Source organism: Drosophila willistoni (genome assembly GCF_018902025.1).
Source record: "Drosophila willistoni isolate 14030-0811.24 chromosome 2R unlocalized genomic scaffold, UCI_dwil_1.1 Seg167, whole genome shotgun sequence".
Lineage (NCBI taxonomy): Eukaryota > Metazoa > Arthropoda > Insecta > Diptera > Drosophilidae > Drosophila > Drosophila willistoni.
The window spans coordinates 4,050,353-4,067,640 of record NW_025814050.1 but is presented as its reverse complement, the minus strand read 5'-3'; the positions used below and the strand labels follow the sequence as shown (position 1 = coordinate 4,067,640).

The 17,288-nt window shown below is 37.3% G+C and overlaps 4 protein-coding genes across 4 annotated transcripts; 1 reads left to right on the top strand and 3 right to left on the bottom strand.

The window, feature by feature from the left end:
- Window positions 1-29: 29 nt before the first annotated feature.
- LOC6643871 (adult cuticle protein 1) lies at window positions 30-830 on the bottom strand. The gene is made up of 2 exons (XM_002066698.4): window positions 770-830; window positions 30-701 (listed from the first exon to the last, which is right to left on the bottom strand). The coding sequence occupies exons 1-2, from the start codon at window positions 773-775 to the stop codon at window positions 294-296; spliced, it is 414 nt and encodes a 137-aa protein (XP_002066734.1). The 5' UTR covers window positions 776-830; the 3' UTR covers window positions 30-293.
- Window positions 831-4,290: 3,460 nt separating this feature from the next.
- LOC6643870 (adult cuticle protein 1) lies at window positions 4,291-5,331 on the bottom strand. The gene is made up of 2 exons (XM_002066697.4): window positions 5,262-5,331; window positions 4,291-5,190 (listed from the first exon to the last, which is right to left on the bottom strand). Exons 1-2 carry the CDS (start codon window positions 5,265-5,267, stop codon window positions 4,780-4,782), a joined length of 417 nt encoding a protein of 138 aa, XP_002066733.1. The 5' UTR covers window positions 5,268-5,331; the 3' UTR covers window positions 4,291-4,779.
- Window positions 5,332-8,859: 3,528 nt separating this feature from the next.
- LOC6643869 (ATP synthase subunit g, mitochondrial) lies at window positions 8,860-9,469 on the top strand. The gene is made up of 2 exons (XM_002066696.4): window positions 8,860-9,025; window positions 9,089-9,469. Exons 1-2 carry the CDS (start codon window positions 8,986-8,988, stop codon window positions 9,364-9,366), a joined length of 318 nt encoding a protein of 105 aa, XP_002066732.1. The 5' UTR covers window positions 8,860-8,985; the 3' UTR covers window positions 9,367-9,469.
- Window positions 9,470-15,402: 5,933 nt separating this feature from the next.
- On the bottom strand, window positions 15,403-16,256 carry LOC6643868 (adult cuticle protein 1). Its single transcript, XM_002066695.4, is given in 3 exon segments — window positions 15,403-16,068; window positions 16,161-16,181; window positions 16,183-16,256. Coding segments are annotated over 3 exon segments (495 nt in total). The 5' UTR covers window positions 16,222-16,256; the 3' UTR covers window positions 15,403-15,633.
- Between the last annotated feature and the right edge of the window lie 1,032 nt (window positions 16,257-17,288).

The window sequence follows — 17,288 nt, the reverse complement described above, 5'->3', positions numbered from 1 at the left end:
ATGTTAAAAATAAAAGATTTTTTTCATTCTTTTGTATGTAAAGTTTTTCGAAAACCTTTGTTTATTGTCTAAATAAATAACGTAGAGTTTTTTAGGAGCGGGTGCATTCGAAAGGAAATTTTGATTCAGGTGCATCGTACCCTGTCTATTTACAAATATCAAGGACAACAATCTGCTTTAATCTCTCTCAGAATAAAGAGAAGTCTAAAGGATCATCATCAGGCAGTTCCATGGCAAGGCGGGGGGTGGTTCAATCAAAGATTAAGAAATTGCACGAAGACAGATTTCATTACTTAGATGGTTCCTGGGGCAGGGGCAGCATTAATGGAAGCCACCGACTGGATGTGTCCGGCCAGAGGGGCGGTGTGTACGGCTCCACGAGTCTGGGCAGTGTACACGCCTTCATGGGCCACAGGGGCAACAACAACAGCGGGAGCAGCATGAGCCACAACTGAGGCAGCATGGGCGGCCACAACGGGAGCGGCAACATGAGACACATGAGAGACTGCTGGTGGCCAGGCTCCAACAGTTACGGCAGCGGGCCAGTGGGCAGAGGGAACAGCCCAGGGAGCGGCAACGACAGAGGGTCCTGAGACAGCTGTGTAGGAGAGTCCATGTCCAGCCAATTGAGAGACCAATGGAATCACTGAAGACTGCACTCCCATGGCAAGGGCCAGGCTGAAGACAATAGCGAGGGCGAACTGAAAGTAGTCAAACGATGAAGGATAAGAAAGGATAACCTCTTTGACTTTTCCAATAGAAAACTCACTTTCATTTTGATTTGGTTTGGTTGTTGGTTGGTCGCTCTGAATGAACTCTTGTTCTGAACTGATCTCAATGCAGTTCTGTCAGTCAGTTTTATACTCGATCAACCAACTAAGAAGCTAGATATGCACATGTACTAACGTATGTACATATGTACATACATTCATACATACATACATACATACAGATGCATGCAAGAAAGTGAGAGTTCACACCAGACATGGACATGGAGTGGACACCACAAGCGGCAGCATGCATGTGAGATCACGGCTAATGACACAGACCGCCCACCCGACGACCCGCCTCGACATTGTTTTCATTATCTCACCCTGAACTCGAGTAGCTCCCATGTAAGCTACCTACATACATACATATATGCATACATAGATCTGAACAGTTAGGTTTGTTCAGAAGGAACTAGTTTATTTCATGCAATGTAAATCAAACAAAGCATAAATCATTATATTACCTTTATTCTTTGATATTAGTTGTTTCCATTTGTGATTGGAGTGAATTGAACTTTCTAGAACTAGTTCGGAAATCGGAACCAGTCGCATCACTATTCATTGCTTGACATTATGCATGGGCAGGGGACCCAACCCACTTTTCAGCTGCAGTTCCGGTAAGTCGCTTTGATGGATTTTTCACTTCGCGTCAATACGCTTAGTTTTTTTTTCTCTTTTTTAATTACTTAATTGTTGTTCGATTTTTATTAGCATTTTATAAGATTTATGACTGCTATATTGGATCAGAGCAGAATCTATTTTGCATACATATATCCTGAAATAAGTCAATCGATTACACGACAAATAAGGCGAAATGAACCAAAAGTAAAATTATTAATATCTATTATTATTACATCGTTCCATTCGCAGACAGAATAGTGGCCATTATATAACACCTTTTAAGGTGGCCAGAAGGAAGGGAGACAAACAGTCACGCCACTGAATAAGGCTAATGCTCTGCTAGATCCATTAAATATCTTTCTTAAGGCAAAAACGTACAAACGGACAAACAATTCAATTATGTCCCAAGTGGTTTTTGTTCATTTGACTTCGATTCGATTCGAAAAAGAAAAACACACAATGCAGAAATAAAAATTAAAAACATTTGGGTGCCGCATGCCAAACTAGTTTCTTCTTGTCTCGGTTTGGCAAGGAAATCAAACACCGTCATGGGTGTAGTCGAAGGGGGAAATCTATTATTTAAGTTTCCGCTTATTAACCATAAACCTTACGACAAACAGTTTTATCGGATACCCATTTAACATTTAAGATTTTTCTTCGTCGTTCTCATTTTAGTTTTATAGATTTTCAAATCACATCGATTTTTGAGAAGTTTCATCTTTTGTTTTTAAGATTTATTTATATAAGGGATCACCCTTAGGAACACGATGTTTAAAAAGAATGATACCTATTGGTTCTTATGAAAGAATTTTAATTTAATAGAAATCTTCAAAAACTGTTTGATTTTACGGTAATAAGGAGTAATATTGAACTTATCCTGATTGGAAGGGATTTTCTCCCCGGTCTGAGCAGATGACGATTGAAGACCCACCCAATGAACCCTTCTACGGCTTTGCTTTTTGAGTGTACTTTTGCTAATGCCATATTATATATGTTTTTCATCTAATTTTATCATTATCCAAGTCTGGACAGATTTTAACAAAAAATCTCTCTTTAGACTTTAAACTAGTTTTTTAAGTTCACAATGAGTCAGAAGATCAGTCTGAAGGCAGTCTTAATGGTAACAAATTGTTTCAATAATCTATATATGTAAATAGAACTCATAGACCCCATGGACTTAGCACTAGTCCTGCCTAACGACCGCCAAATAGGTTATTGATTTTCGTCCCTTATCGAAAAATTTCACGTCATTCTTGAACAACCCGTGAGATGGTTTTTTATAGGACTACTAATAGCTACAAATGTATTTATCCCTTTTACAAGCCCCAAACAAAAACTTTTATAGAATACTATTTATTATTTTTATGTATTACGATTTCAAGCCTCAAGGTATTTTTTATACAAATTCATCAACCTTAGTCCTCCCTTTGCAAAAAAATGTCAGGTACGCCAATGATTTTTATGCATTTTGATTCTGGCCTCAAAAGAAAACGCCAACGCAAATAGCTAGAGCAAAAAATATTGTGGACAATCGACCAAAAAAAAGAAAAGAGTTCAAGTTGAATTCTTGGTGATGATAATCTGTAATTAGCTGCTGTTGCTGCCATAATTTAGCTAAGTACTCATGGTGTTGTCCATGTATTAGATGTCGACAATTATATCAGTTCGATTGCAGGGGACCAGGTGGTGATTGTTGCCGATGATGGAGGTGAGCAGGGGGAAGGCCGACTTAGCTGACTCTGTCTCTGGTTTTGTCTCTGTAATTAGCCTTTTAAGCGTTCGCATAATTAAGCATACGCCCTGTGGTCCCAATACTTTGTGGCTGAGTTGTCAATTAATTGGATCGTGAATGAATTGAACATTGGCCCCGACTACCGTTTCAGTAAGTAGTACCTACGATTAACTATCGTTTATTGACCAAACAATGTTGATTTGTATTTGATATATAATAATACATTTTGATTAAGCCGCCACTTAAGAATGGACAAAGACACATATTTCACTCCCTTTCCCCTCCCCGTCCACCACAATAAAGATATGAAATCAATGCAATTTCAAGGTCATGTTTAAACAGGTGCAAAATAGCCGCAAGGTTGCGATTTTAGTTTTATGATCTAGTTGAAATATTTATATGACGAGTCATTTGTTAAATAGTTTCTAGAAATATATTTCAAATCTACACATAAATCACTCTAACTAAATGCAAAGCACATTTAGTTAAAGCTTCTTTTCTCTTTGTTTGTTTTCGATTTGAATATGAAAGGATAGATATATTCCTAAATTATTTTCTTTTTAGTTTTAAACTTATTTTGGGTAAACCAAAGCCAGAGATTCGACTATGCATGCTGAACCTAAATGGAACACCACGTCCATTATGGACCAGTTTATATTATATTAACAACAATGTTGAGCCAACTTCAGCAGTCAATTTCATATTAAGCCATTTCTGTAATAAAAGTACTTTATTGCCTCTACTATACTTAATGTCTTTAGTAGACAAGGGGTACCTTGAGTATATTGGCCAGGCTGTAGTTGTTGATTAACTTCCTAATAACAGGGTGTGCCTTAAATAATAACAATGTTATCAGGTCACACATCAGCAAGGTAGATCGAGACGATTAAAAATGCATAAAATTATCTTCTAACCGAATGGATTTCGAACATTCGAATAATTTAAGTAAGAGCATAAATGGGCAGAGTTAGTTTAATTTAATTTAAATAAAAGTTATAGTCCCAAGTTCCTAAAGTTTTGATTATCACTTGATTAGATTCGATTTCATTTGACATCATTTCTAGAACTTGTTCATTGTTTTTATCTTTGAGCTATTTGGGAATTGAATTGCTTGGAGAAAAAATAAACTCATTTGTGGAATTATTGGCATAAATAAAATCACTTGCATTGTGTGTGTTTATTATTTATAACATTTTTGTTCAATCTTTGTCAATTGTTGCAAATGTATAACGTCTAGAAGATGTATTTACAGAAGGGAAGACAGAAGGAGAAGTGGAGGAAGAAGAGTAGATACAGAGATTGGAAGGAGAGAAAGGAAAGTCGTAGATGGTAGAAAACTTCGTCAAAGAATAGAAAAGACTTGGCATTTTATCTTATGTTGGTTTCTTTTTTTGTAATTGTTGTTGGACTTGTTGCTTTTTTTTGTGATCTTTAGATCTCAGTTTTCAGTATTCAGTATTCGGTATCAGAGGAAATAGAAGGGACTCAGATCGGTCGGTGTGTGGTGCTTAACAATAAGTGTTTGAAGAGTTGAAGAAGTTGTGTGATAGAAGATATCCAAGTGGAGTCAAGTTGAAAGTCATATAGGAAGTGAATGGCATCCGCTTCCATTTGGCATCGGTTATAGTGGTGATGGTGGTGGAGATCTTCTCATATTTACAGAGTTCCGGGAGCAGGAGCCACATTCACGGAAGTGGCAGAGTTGATGTGTCCAGCCAAGGGAGCTGTGTGGATGGCTCCACGGGTCTTGGCCACATAGACACCCTCGTGTCCGGCGGGTCCCTGAGACAGGCCAATTCCGGGAATGGCAGCACCGCTCCATCCGTGACCGGTCAGACCCCATGGAGCAGCAGCGCCGTTCCATGCATTCCAGCCATTACCGTTCCATGGGGCAGCAACGGCAGCGGGGGCACCGTTCCACCAGGCACCATGACCTCCCCACAGACCAAGACCAAGAGCAGGTCCATGGGCCACCGAGTTCACATAGGACACTCCGGGAGAAATAGCTGCCCAAGAGGCCTGAGCGACGGCGAAGGCACAGACGAACATGACTACGGCAACGGCGAACTGGATCGAGAGGGGTAGAAGAGACTTCTTAGACAATACTTCTCCCCAAAGGATGGAAGAGAGCTACTCACCTTCATGTTGAGGGTTTTTGGGGGTTTTTCTTTAGTTAGAAGAAGGAGAACTAAGTGTTGATTGCTCGGCGAACGAGTTGATTCTGATTTCGACTACCAAATTGTGGCAACTTTTATACTAAACCCACCAAACGAATTTGCCCCACAAAAAAACACAAAACACACACAGACACACACACACACACATTAAACTAGACGCCGACGCCCAACTCTGGCCAGGCACAAGCCAAGCCATGTCGAAGCTCGTGCCAGCGGCTGCAGCAGCAGCAGCTAAGCAGAATTTGGAGTAAACTTTGTACACCTTTCACTGCCAGCTGCAGCGACTGCGCTCTGCCTCGATCGTCCAACTGAGATCTGCCTTTGGGTATGTCTGAGTCCATGCCTATGCCTGTGCCCCAGTCCATGTCCAGGGGCCAGGGCAGGGAGGAGGGCGGTTCGCAATTGCGCAAATTACATTTGAAACAAGAATCCGATTCTATATACATTGTATATGAATACTATATACCACCTAATCGATCGAATCAATTCAGAGAAACATGCAGCAAAAACCATAATTATTTATATGCTTATAAGTTTGATAACTGTTTGAATTCCTTTCAGCCTTACAGAATTCTACATAGAATACTTACCCCTTAATGCCATACAAACATATGTGCAGTATCCAAGGAATTTATGTACACTGCAAACAATAATCAATAGAAACAAAAATGGTCAATGGTCAAATTGTATAAAGGGTAAATATCTTATACAATTCGATATAGGCCATTAAATAAAATGCAATGTTAGGAAGAATTAAGTTACGATATAAATATATATCAGAACGAATGAGTTAATTCTTCAGTATTCTGCAAAATGTCTCCACAATTGTTGGGACATAAATATGACGATTTGAAAATTTTGCATACTTTTTGTATCAAATCGAGTCGTTAGAGTGCCAGCTTATAAAAAGTACATACAAGATATTTTGTATTGATTTGGCCAAATTTTCAGTTGATTTGTCGCTTCGAAGGATCTATTATTTATTTAACCACCTCGAAGGAACCGAATCTTTTTTCTAAATCAAACGGAAGGAATGGTAGCCATGGTGAACAATATTCTTTTTAACTTTCTGTCTTTTCTTAAACCCTTAAACTTTTTAAACTTTCTATTACCAAATAGCAGCGCCGAATTTACTAAAAATGCAATGTTGCAAATGCAACATATATTAAGTGTGAAATATTATTTAATATAAGTTATGTCATTTTAATAATATTGATTAGAATTATACCTTCAAAAATTAAATTCAATCTTAATAACCAAGACTCATATTTTTCGGACCATTGAACTGTATTTTTTGAGCTTTCTTTTATACGTTGTCAAATTTTATTCACCATCGAGTTATAAAGATTTGTTAACTCCACAGTGTAAATAGCAGGAAGGTAGGGGGAGGCTTTTTGTCCAAGCGTTGTCCAACGTGCACTCTGACAGGAGTGGATCTCCATTCGGAATGCTTGCGAATATCCTTTTGCCTTCGTAATTTTCAATATATTCCAAGTTATTCCAAACTATTTCAACCTGATTGCCACAAAAGAAACAATAGTAATTGCTATTAACGGTGTTTATATAATTATAGATTATAATTTTTGGCAATAGAAATAACATTAACCATTTATCTTGACACTTTCTTCTAGCTTGGCATCTTTTTTCCCAAACAAACGTTTGTAAAATTAATTTATTGGACTGAATTAATGACATTTCATTTTATATAAGAAGTAGAAATATATCAAAGATTTTTCATTTCTGTGATGATTCTGGTCTCTTATTCATGAGGCAAACATTTACATACATATATGTATGTACCTATAATTATTTTTTGATCTGATTGCAACTTAATAAACTAATTACTTATGACTAAATTGTATGCTCTTGTCTTAATAAACAGCTTGGAGCTAGTAATTATAAAAAAGTTTATTGATTTTGAAAGTTTTGGATATCTGAGCAACTCAACTTCGAAAAGAAGGTAATGACATCTACAATGGCGAGAAAGTTTTTGGAACATACAGTTTTTCGTTTCTTAATTTTGATTTTATGCGATTTTCAAAAAACATTGGTCATTGTATTAAGCTAATGCACCGTAAGTTTTGTCAACATAGTCTTAGCCGTTCTATATGAAACCTGTGAGTTGGAGTTCTAAGACTAAAATTAACTTTATACCACAAGTTCTTGTGCTAATCAATAAGGTGCTAATTGATTTAAAATTGTTATTTTTGTTCAACTATACAAAAATGTGAATTAAATTTCCCGTCGAATGACAATAATTAATCAAAATCTTATAAAAAATAAGTAACTTCGTGTTATGTATATTAACAAAACTATTTTTTAAACTATACATAATTAGAGCCAAACAATAACAAACGGTAAATTAATGCGAATTCTTGTGTGTTAAACTAAATTCAGCTAATTCGAAACTAAATCATTTTAATAGTAAAGTTTGTTTCCAATAAAATCGCAATTATTTAAGCTTTATAACAGCAATTATTAGTTTTAACTACGTTTTAAGAGATCAAAATTTTAGGTGTTTCTCTCTGTTAGCCAAGTCAATGATTTCTCTCAGTGTTCTTAAGAGAAACAATTAGCTTTTTTGCAATCCGTTTGGTTTCATTTTAAGTCGCCTACAGCGACCCCGCCCCCGCCGCAGCACCCGCCCCCAGGTGAGGCAAAATGCGGTAGAGGCAACGCCCAAAAAGCAGAAATAAATATAATCAAACGCTGTCAGAGCGGCAAACAAATAACAATAAAAATGCAAAATATCAAATCAAATGAACTGAACTACATGCCCATAATTGGGAGACTTTTTTGTGTTGCAGCTTCAACTTGAAATTGTCTTTGTGCCACGTTTTGAGGGTCAAAGTGTCAAATGTGTGTGGTGTGCTGCATGTGTGTGTGTGTGTGTGCGTTTTAGCTGGACAGCTGCATAACCTGACAGGTAAGTAGAAACGTAGTTGAAACGGTATTTATATGATTATGCATAAGGGCAAATGAATGACTGTAACGGGGTCGCATTGGAATGTTCAACTGGATCAATTAACGGAGATTTTGTAATTCAGAACCCTTCACCTTCATTGCAATAATTTACTTGACTTGTTTGATTGGATAGCCATAATTTATAATGGATGATGATGATGGTGAAATATCAATATTAATATTTAAGATTTTTCCCCATTGATGATCAATAGACAAGATAAATAGCTGTTCCATTTTTGTTGTTGTTGTTGTTTTGACCATTGTGTTTCTTTTTTGCAAGCACAAAATGGGCGTAGATCTTGTCCAGACTATTGTAATGATTGGTCAGTTTATCGCTCTATAACATCATCTAATTGGCCCAGAAATTGTGCAAAAACATGTAGTTTGAAAAAATGTTGAAAAATTTAATCGACCTGTTTTGTTTTTGTTTAATAGACTTGCCATATGAAAATGAATTTCATTTTGGCATTAGCTTTTTAGCCTTTTTTGTTAATAGCTATTTAAATATTTACGTCCCATTGCTAGCAGGGTAACACTAATTTTTACATTTCCTGGCCAGCAGCGCCATCTGTATAGCTAGAACTTTCGATTAGCTAGGTAACCCTGCCTTTGCATGTCAAAAGTGGAAGACAAAATTCACTGAAAATCTCTCTCATTCGCTAGCTAGTCGTTTGAAAACGAAATTTTTTTAAAATTCTATTTTTCAGACACATAGCTCAGAATGGCTCAATTAAGTACCAAGGTCACGGCTCTGGCCAATAGTAAGTATTCTTTTTTGGTGGCTTCTCATTGAGTCTACACAGTTTGGTTGTTAACTCTTCTAGAACTTGTGGCTCAGGCACGCCCCCATTTGGATGAGTTCTGGAAATATGCCAAAGTCGAATTGGCTCCTCCATTGCCAGCCGATCTGAAGATGCTGCAGAAGAGTGCCGAAGAGACGGCAAAGAAGGCCAAAAAGGATATGAAATCATCGCGTAAACGTTTCAGCCAAATAACCGTGCGCGAAGCCTGGCTAAACACTCTGGTCACCATTGAAGTGATCACCTGGTTCTTCATGGGCGAAGTGATTGGACGTCGTCACTTGGTGGGCTACAAGGTATAAGAGCTTCGACAATTTCAATTTTAAATCGAATAACAATTGTGAATTATTTTGCATACGCACAGAATGAGTGTACTTAAATGAATATATTTTAATTGTCCAAAGATTAAGAAAGGCTTTATTACTCAGCATAGAATTAGCACAGTAGTGCTTATACTTAAGATTGATTTAATCTAGTTGGAGCTAATTATCTAATTACAGTGAGCAATTACAGCAAATGTCTACCATTCGAATGCTTCTAATCTTTGGCACTCCCATTGGACAGTGGAGTAAATTGACAGAATTCCAAACACTCAATGGTTTTCAGCATTAGAGTTCCACTCGGTTGATTTTGGCATTGATCTTGGTTTCCGACTCCATCTCCCAATCGATTGAATATGACATCCGGGGCGAGAATAAACAGAGTCAACAAGGGAACCAATGTTCATGGGTCTGGTCAAGTGGTATAAATTGAAATTGACTTGGATCAGACACCTTTATACACACATACACGTGTATATTCATTCATATACCTACTTAAAAAATATGTTGCACAATCCAAATGGGTGAGAGAGAACAATGCACATGTTGTGGCCGCTGTTGTTGTTGTTGTTGTTGTTGTTATTCCACCAACGCAAAAAACCTGAAATCTGAATGGATATAACTTTTTTTCTTTTGGCCCAATTTTAATGGTATTTTAATAACAACAACAACAACAACTACTACAACAATAAGAAAAGCCGCAGCAGCAGCACCACCCAACTATAGTTCCAGGCTTTGTTGCAATCTCATTGCTCGATTGCATCATGCAAAAATCCAAAAATCCGACAAAAATGCCCCAGACATAAAAAAGTCCTTATCACATTTTTCAGCTGCAACGCCCACTAAAGTCGACGAAGACAAAGCAAAAAAAAATAAGAAACGACCAAACAGTTTTTCAATATTAAAATCGCATAAAGAGCATAAAACTAATTATGGATTTAATGCCGATTTCCACTTGCCTGAATTGGTCAAGTGTGGCTGGACAGAAGGGGCAATAGCTGGTGCTGGGGAAGGGGAGGAAGACTACTCTAGCAGAGGGGAGGCAAATCAATGTTAGCCATGCTTGAATTCAATTTACGTTGCTCTTGCTAATGATTTGCTATGAATTTTGTTGCAACAATGGCAACGTTTGGCACCCACACCAACTGCAATGTGTTTTTTTTTTTTGCTCTCCATTTTCATTTTCGGCATGTCTCTCATTTAATTTCCATACACTTTAAAATTTCGGGTAGATTTACTTATCAATAAAACATACCCCATATGGTGGGGTGAGAGAACTCTGTTCCAAACAAATTTGCCGTAAGCTAAATTGAAATTTTGGCTTATGATGACAATTAAAATGCGAAAACTTGTTTGTTCAATGCGAAGTAAATGCTGTCTTTGTCTCAAATAAAAAAATTCAAATGTTATCTTCATAGGACTGTTTTTTTTAATGGTTGTTAATAAGACCATTTGAAATTATTCATTTGCAAACTGAAACACCAATTTGATGCAGAATTTATGACGATTTATTGTTAAAAAGTCTCATTTGAGTTCTCTATTCTGATAAAGTCCTTTTGAAGTTTGAATTCTTAAAAATAATTAACTACGAAATATTGTTTTTGAGCAATATAGTTACATACTTATATAGTAAAAGGCAATTATTCGTAATGTTCTTCATTGTGAAAATAAAAAATTATTTTATATTATTTTCTAAAATCTGAAATGTGTATAGTTAGCTTAAAGGTAAATAATCAAGGGAATAAAGCATACATTTTACGCTTTGTTGATTTTCTTGGAGAATTGGCCATTTAATGAAAACTGAAATAACAAGTATAAGTATTATTCAAATATGCTAAATATTTTTCATATTTTCCACACAAGTTAAAAATGTGTTTTAGAGCGGCTCAATTTTTCTTTTGGCCAAAAGCGTTAATAGGATTCTACAAAGAATTATAAAACCTTTACCATGTCCTTTTCATAGTCTTCAACAATATTAGTTTAATTCGATTGGCTCCCACTTTCAAAAAGTGGATCAGGACATAAAGCTAGCTATTTACGTTTTAGAGTTATGACTTATTTCTTCTCAGCTGCGACATTAGATAATATTAGAAATTTATTTTGTACAATGGATTGTATTTACATAGCAAAGAAAAAATGGAATAGAAAAATCTTAACAGGAATATTCGACAAATCTAAAAAAACTTCTAAACTTTACTTAAAAGTCAAAAGTACCCTTGAAATTTTGTTGTAAAAAAATAGAGGAAAAGGTTTCATAAAAATTTGTTACCTTGTTTTAAGCATAAAAAAAAGCATAATCTCAAAAGGTCATGATTCCAAGCGATGGCTAAGAATTAATTAAAGACACGATGTTTCATGGTAAAAGTCGTCTAAAATTATTCATAGAATTTAATTTTGGGGTACGTTTAAGACCTTTTTTGGCTTTATATTTGAGCCTATCCAACGTAAAATTCATATGAATTTAAGAGTATTTTGTAGCCCACTAGATTGAGAAAATGTTTTATCTATAACAACTGTTAGTCGATTTAATTTAATTAATGTAACTAATTCTACAATCACAATTCCAGTTGGGTCTTTGGTAGGAATTTTCGAGTGGGTTGGCCTCCGAAGTGCGAATTTTGAATGCAATAGTTGGTAATGATGCAATTTACCTACGAATCAGCAGCACCCGCTTCTCTCTATCTCCTTCTTTTTCTCTATATATCTATTTCTCGCTCATTCTTTGCGTATATAATTTAACCGTTATGCTCTCTTGAACAAGCTCTAATGGTAATTAAAGCGACTAGCAATTAGTATGCTAAGTAAATCATAGTTAATTGCTTAATAATTAACCAATTTCTGGATCACTTGACAACTGTCACAACTCGAACTATGATTATTGATTATAATATATTCAACAAGTTCTATCAATAGGAATATCTATCCATATATATAAGGGTGTGTGTGTGTGTGGTGTGGGGTGGGGTGTGTGGTTAAGATGACGTGCAAGTGGTTTTGCTTTTGCCTTGGTGCATGGAGGGTGCAACAAGTTTCAGATTATGGCAGCTCTTTCATGCAACACGAGATAGTTACTTGTCTTTAGCTTTTTGTTTCTTTGGCTTTTCGTTTGAATAATATATTTACAGGTTGTTACTATTTTTAGGCCACTTAACCAGTTGCTGTTCGAGGGTGGATGGAGTACAAGCAGGTGCGAGATATAGACCAATGTTATGAAATCATAGAAACCGGGCTATGGAAGTTTAATCTGCTAATAGGCAAAATTTGAATGAGTCGCATCAGTTTTGTCAGCCAAAATATGAAAGAATTCACTTGAAATGTTTTCCTTTTTACTCACTATTTAACCATATCTCGCTTCCCATTCACATTGAGCCATTAACCTGCATTTTGAACTATATGAATCGTAATCCTCATCCACACAGCCCACCAAAATTGCATAACAGACGCAAAAATAATGAAATTGAATCGCAAAACCTGATCTGTAGTATATAGAGGTAGTAGTAGTAGTAGAAGTAGTTGAATGCGTGAAGTGCGCCCACATTTTTTGCGTACGCTCGGTCAAAAACCAGTGCAAAAACGTTAAGTGCGTTAACCTGTCGCCGAGCAGGAAGCCAAGTTTGCCAGGTTGTGCGTAAACTTGAACTTGTGTGTGTTCGGTGTGTGTGTGTGTTTGTTGCTGGTTGTCAAAGAGGAAGCCCAGTTGCAGTTTCTTGTGGCTGCTGCGTCATGCGTTTTTTGCTTGCATTTGCGTGTCACGCAGTGAGAAATAAGCAAAACAGCAAAAATGGCAACAAAAGCAAACAACAAAATAAAATAAAGAAAAAAAAGTGAATGGCTTTGGCGTTAAGATTTATGGGCGATTGGTATGGGGCTTGGCTGCCAACACGACAGCGAACAACGGCAAGAAACAGCACACCGACCGACAACATTGTTGCTGTTGCTGCTGCTGCTGCTGGTGGTGCCTCACGTTGGGCGCCAATTGACACCTTTTTGAACATACAGCACGGAAAATGAGTTTGTTTTGAATTCTTGCCATTGACATGCCATTTTCATTCAATAAAAATCTACATAAAGTACTACGTTGGGCGCCAATTTATCGCTTAAGATGATTTGATAATTTCAGAACGAAAAGAGTTGCCTCAGTTTTCTTCCTTACTGAAGACGGATTTCCCTTTCATCTTAGGCGGACCTGTAGGAAAATTTGCATATGAAATTACTTAACCAGTTGTTAATGGTATTTAGTTTATTATTTAACTGCACACATTTTATTATTATTATTATTTTTTTCTTTTTTGTTTTATGCTGCTATTAATAATTGCAAGTGCGAGACGAGTGTGCGACGATCAAGGCAAACGGCCCCCTGCTCTAATTTTACTCTCGTTTTGTGTAACCAGTTGACGACGTCGACGACGACGTCGACGCGACGTTGGCAACTTGTTGTCCAGCTGCTGCCACATTTGGTGCTATTGGTGGTGCTGCGGTTGCAGCGGTGGTGGCGACTGTTGCTGCTGCTGCTGCTGCTATTGGAATTGTTGCTATGCATTGTCGGTTTAGTTTTTCTATGGCGTTGAGGTTTTTGTCAACGCCCCTGCTTTTTGACTTTCGATCGGGTAGTTGAGTACCACCACCCGTACTCCACTGCCCCCGGAATTGATTAATTGCTTCACTCTCACAGGGTAATCGATCGGAGCTGGGTTGTTTTTCTTTTGTTTTGTTTTGTTTTTTACTTGCTTTCGGAGACATTACGATACTTTGAAGCCGCATTAAGTGGTGGGTGGGTGCATTAGCTAGTTTACTGCATGGGTGGTATATAGTCATATAGTTGGTTTGAGATACTATTTCAATTGTTCACAAAAAAATACAAATACAAAAGCAATATTAAAGAAACTGCCTTTATTATTAAAACGTCATAGTAAAGTAAATCTACAATCAGATTCGACCTTACAGGAATCTGCAGTGGAAATTTCTTGTTTTTTTTTTCTATAATTTCATGCATTTTTGGTATTCTTTCATCAGTTACAATCAAATTTGAGATATTCATTCTTACTTAGGTCAACAAACTAGTAAAGTGTGGGTCATAAGTACACCTATTAAGTTGCTCTATCACTTTATTTTGAACTAGTTTGGACAGAGAATTTCCCAGCTCATTTGGGAGTGATTTTGAATAGTACTTTAGTTGATTGATATTAAATTTTTTAGTAATGTCATTTCATAGCCTCATTACTCTAAGGATCTTATATTGTATCCATTTTCGGTTTGAAGGTAGCTGCCTTTATCCATTGTGCAGTACCAAATATATCCAGATGGGCTAAGGCAGAGCCGTGAGTGTTCCTTAACGAGTACATCAAGTAGGAATACATCAGTCTTAAAACTTCTAAGATCAAAAAAGCTTTTTCATTTCTCACTATGATAAGCTATTTGAAATGACTTAAAGATGCGTCTGATTTTTAAAGGATTGGAAGCTTTTAAATAGAGTGAATATGTTTTATTCTATTTTTTCTCGTTCTTTTTGACAAGGTCAGTATGATCTGTCTCAAAAGCTCTCAAATCAGCATCGCCAATTTGGTAGTCATAGTAAAAACCTTTATGAATAAAATGGCTTTTTGAAATCCAATTTTATAAGATTTGGTGAGCCGAATACAATTTTTGTAACAAATTTTAGAGTTCTAAATAAATGTTGCAGGTGAACACAGTTTTATTCCGGACTATTGAGGCGTTGCCTTTTGTCTTCCAGATGTACGTAGCAACCTGTAAAGCAAATCTGTCCGTTAGTGCCATCAATGATGATCAAAAAGAAGGTGAAATATAGAAATCCTTCATACAATTTAGTCCAAATCAATTGCAGCTCAGAAAAATGTCGACCGCAGGTTGGGAGAGCATGAGTTTTTTTCTAATTAAGACACAAAAGTTAGAAGTTAAAATAAATCTTTTAAATAACTAATCTGAGATCGATGTAAGGCCTACAGTGAAGACATAATTCCTTGCTTATATGTTTTAACATTTCTTTGTTTATTTTTTTTATATTTTGAAACAATTTTTCCAAGGGGCAACAAAAAAGTAAAAGACAATAGAAAGGATAGTTGTATAGTGGGGATGACTTAGATTGCATGGAAAGCGTGGTTGGAAGAGAGATGTCAACTCTCCTTAATAGATCGTTCAACTGGCAGCGATTAGGAAAATGAAAGCTTGTAGAAGGGGTCGTGGGGTCCAGAGATTTAAATCCATTTGGTTGGCTGATTCGTTGATGTTGATTTACAAGGTGCCTGGTGCGGGTTCCAAGTTGACAGATGCGGCCGATTGGATATGTCCGGGCAGAGGAGCCACATGAACAGCGCCACGGGTCTTGGCCACATAGCTGGCAGCAGGAGCGGCAATAGCCACAACAGGAGCTGGGGCAGCCACAATAGCGGGAGCATGAGCAGAAACAATGGCTGGGCCTGGACCGGCAATGATGGTGGGGCCGGCAGCATGGGCAGTAACCACACCAGCGCTTGACTGAACCAACAAAGGACCAGCCGGGGAGAGGGCAAGGGGAACAGCAGCTGGCACAGCAGAAGCCTGAATGGCCACTGAACCGGCGACGGCGGGGGCACCGACAATCAAACCTCCATGGGCAGCGGTCAAGAGAGGAACCACCGAACTGTGGGCTCCATAGGCCAAAGCAAACAAGACTACGACAACGGCGAACTGAAAACGTAAATGAAAGTGGGGGTCGATCAATATCCAGGGAGGATTCCAATTTAATGGCTATGGTTAAGATTCTAGTGTCCTGGTCTCACCTTCATGTTAACTTTTGATGTGTGTGATCTAAGCAACGCTTGAAACGAAACTAACTGACATCTGCTGGGGCTGAAACCGCTTTTATAGTTCGATCTCGATCCAGAAGTTGTCTCCACATATGTAGATGCGGAAACTGGGCCCCCAAGCACACAATGCCCCCTCTTGACCTCCCAGCAAGATCTCTTTGAAACGGCAAATTAGCCATGGACCATGGTTGACAAGCACCAAAGATAAAGCCTTGCTTCGGCATCGGCCCATTCAATCAATAAAATAAAACTGGTACACAACAAAAGAGTATTAACGATAAAAACTCAACTACGTAGAAAATCTATCGCCAATTGGCTTTGAAATTTCATCAGCTACAATAAAATGTTTGCCCTGAAATTAACTATTTTTTTTCTCTTTTTGCCGGCATTGGGGCGATAAACCGTTTTGGCTTGTCTGCCAATTTGCATTTATGCAGCGCAGTGGCCAACCAACACGCTGCACCGCTCGAACATGCGACCCCTAAATGTTCTCCTTCCCTCTCTCTCTCTCTCTGTATCTCTCTCCATCAATATGTATTAATTATATCAAGTAAATTGGCTCTGATACGAGGGCAGGCAAAAGAATACTGTATTGCACCGACTTCCCACTACCCAGCAGCAAGCGCCATGCCATCTGTTTCTCTATTATCAGCACATAAGCGCTCCTAGCGGTCAACTCTACAATGTGCCCTCTTTAGTGAATAGCATTTCTAGGTACAACTAGTCCATTTATACTTTAGTTCTTAGAACATTTAATGGACTTTCATGTTTCAACGCCATCAGTTACTTTGTTTGGATTGATGCTGATCAAGAACATATATATACATATATACCTTATAAAACTGTAAAGATATTGTCTCTGGGCTTTTGTACAATTCATAATACTCTTTTCAAGGGTATAACAATGTAGAACAAGCCAAAAACTGGTCAAATGATCTTTAAATTGTTGAATTCGTCATGCAAACAGCATATTAAATTTATAAAGAGTTGAAAAATAAAACAAATAATGGAATTATTTAGGTATGTAAGACATTTTGTGGCATTTTCTTGTGTTTACAGCAAAAGTTTTTCTGCTGTTTTGTTGATCCCAGTAAACGATAC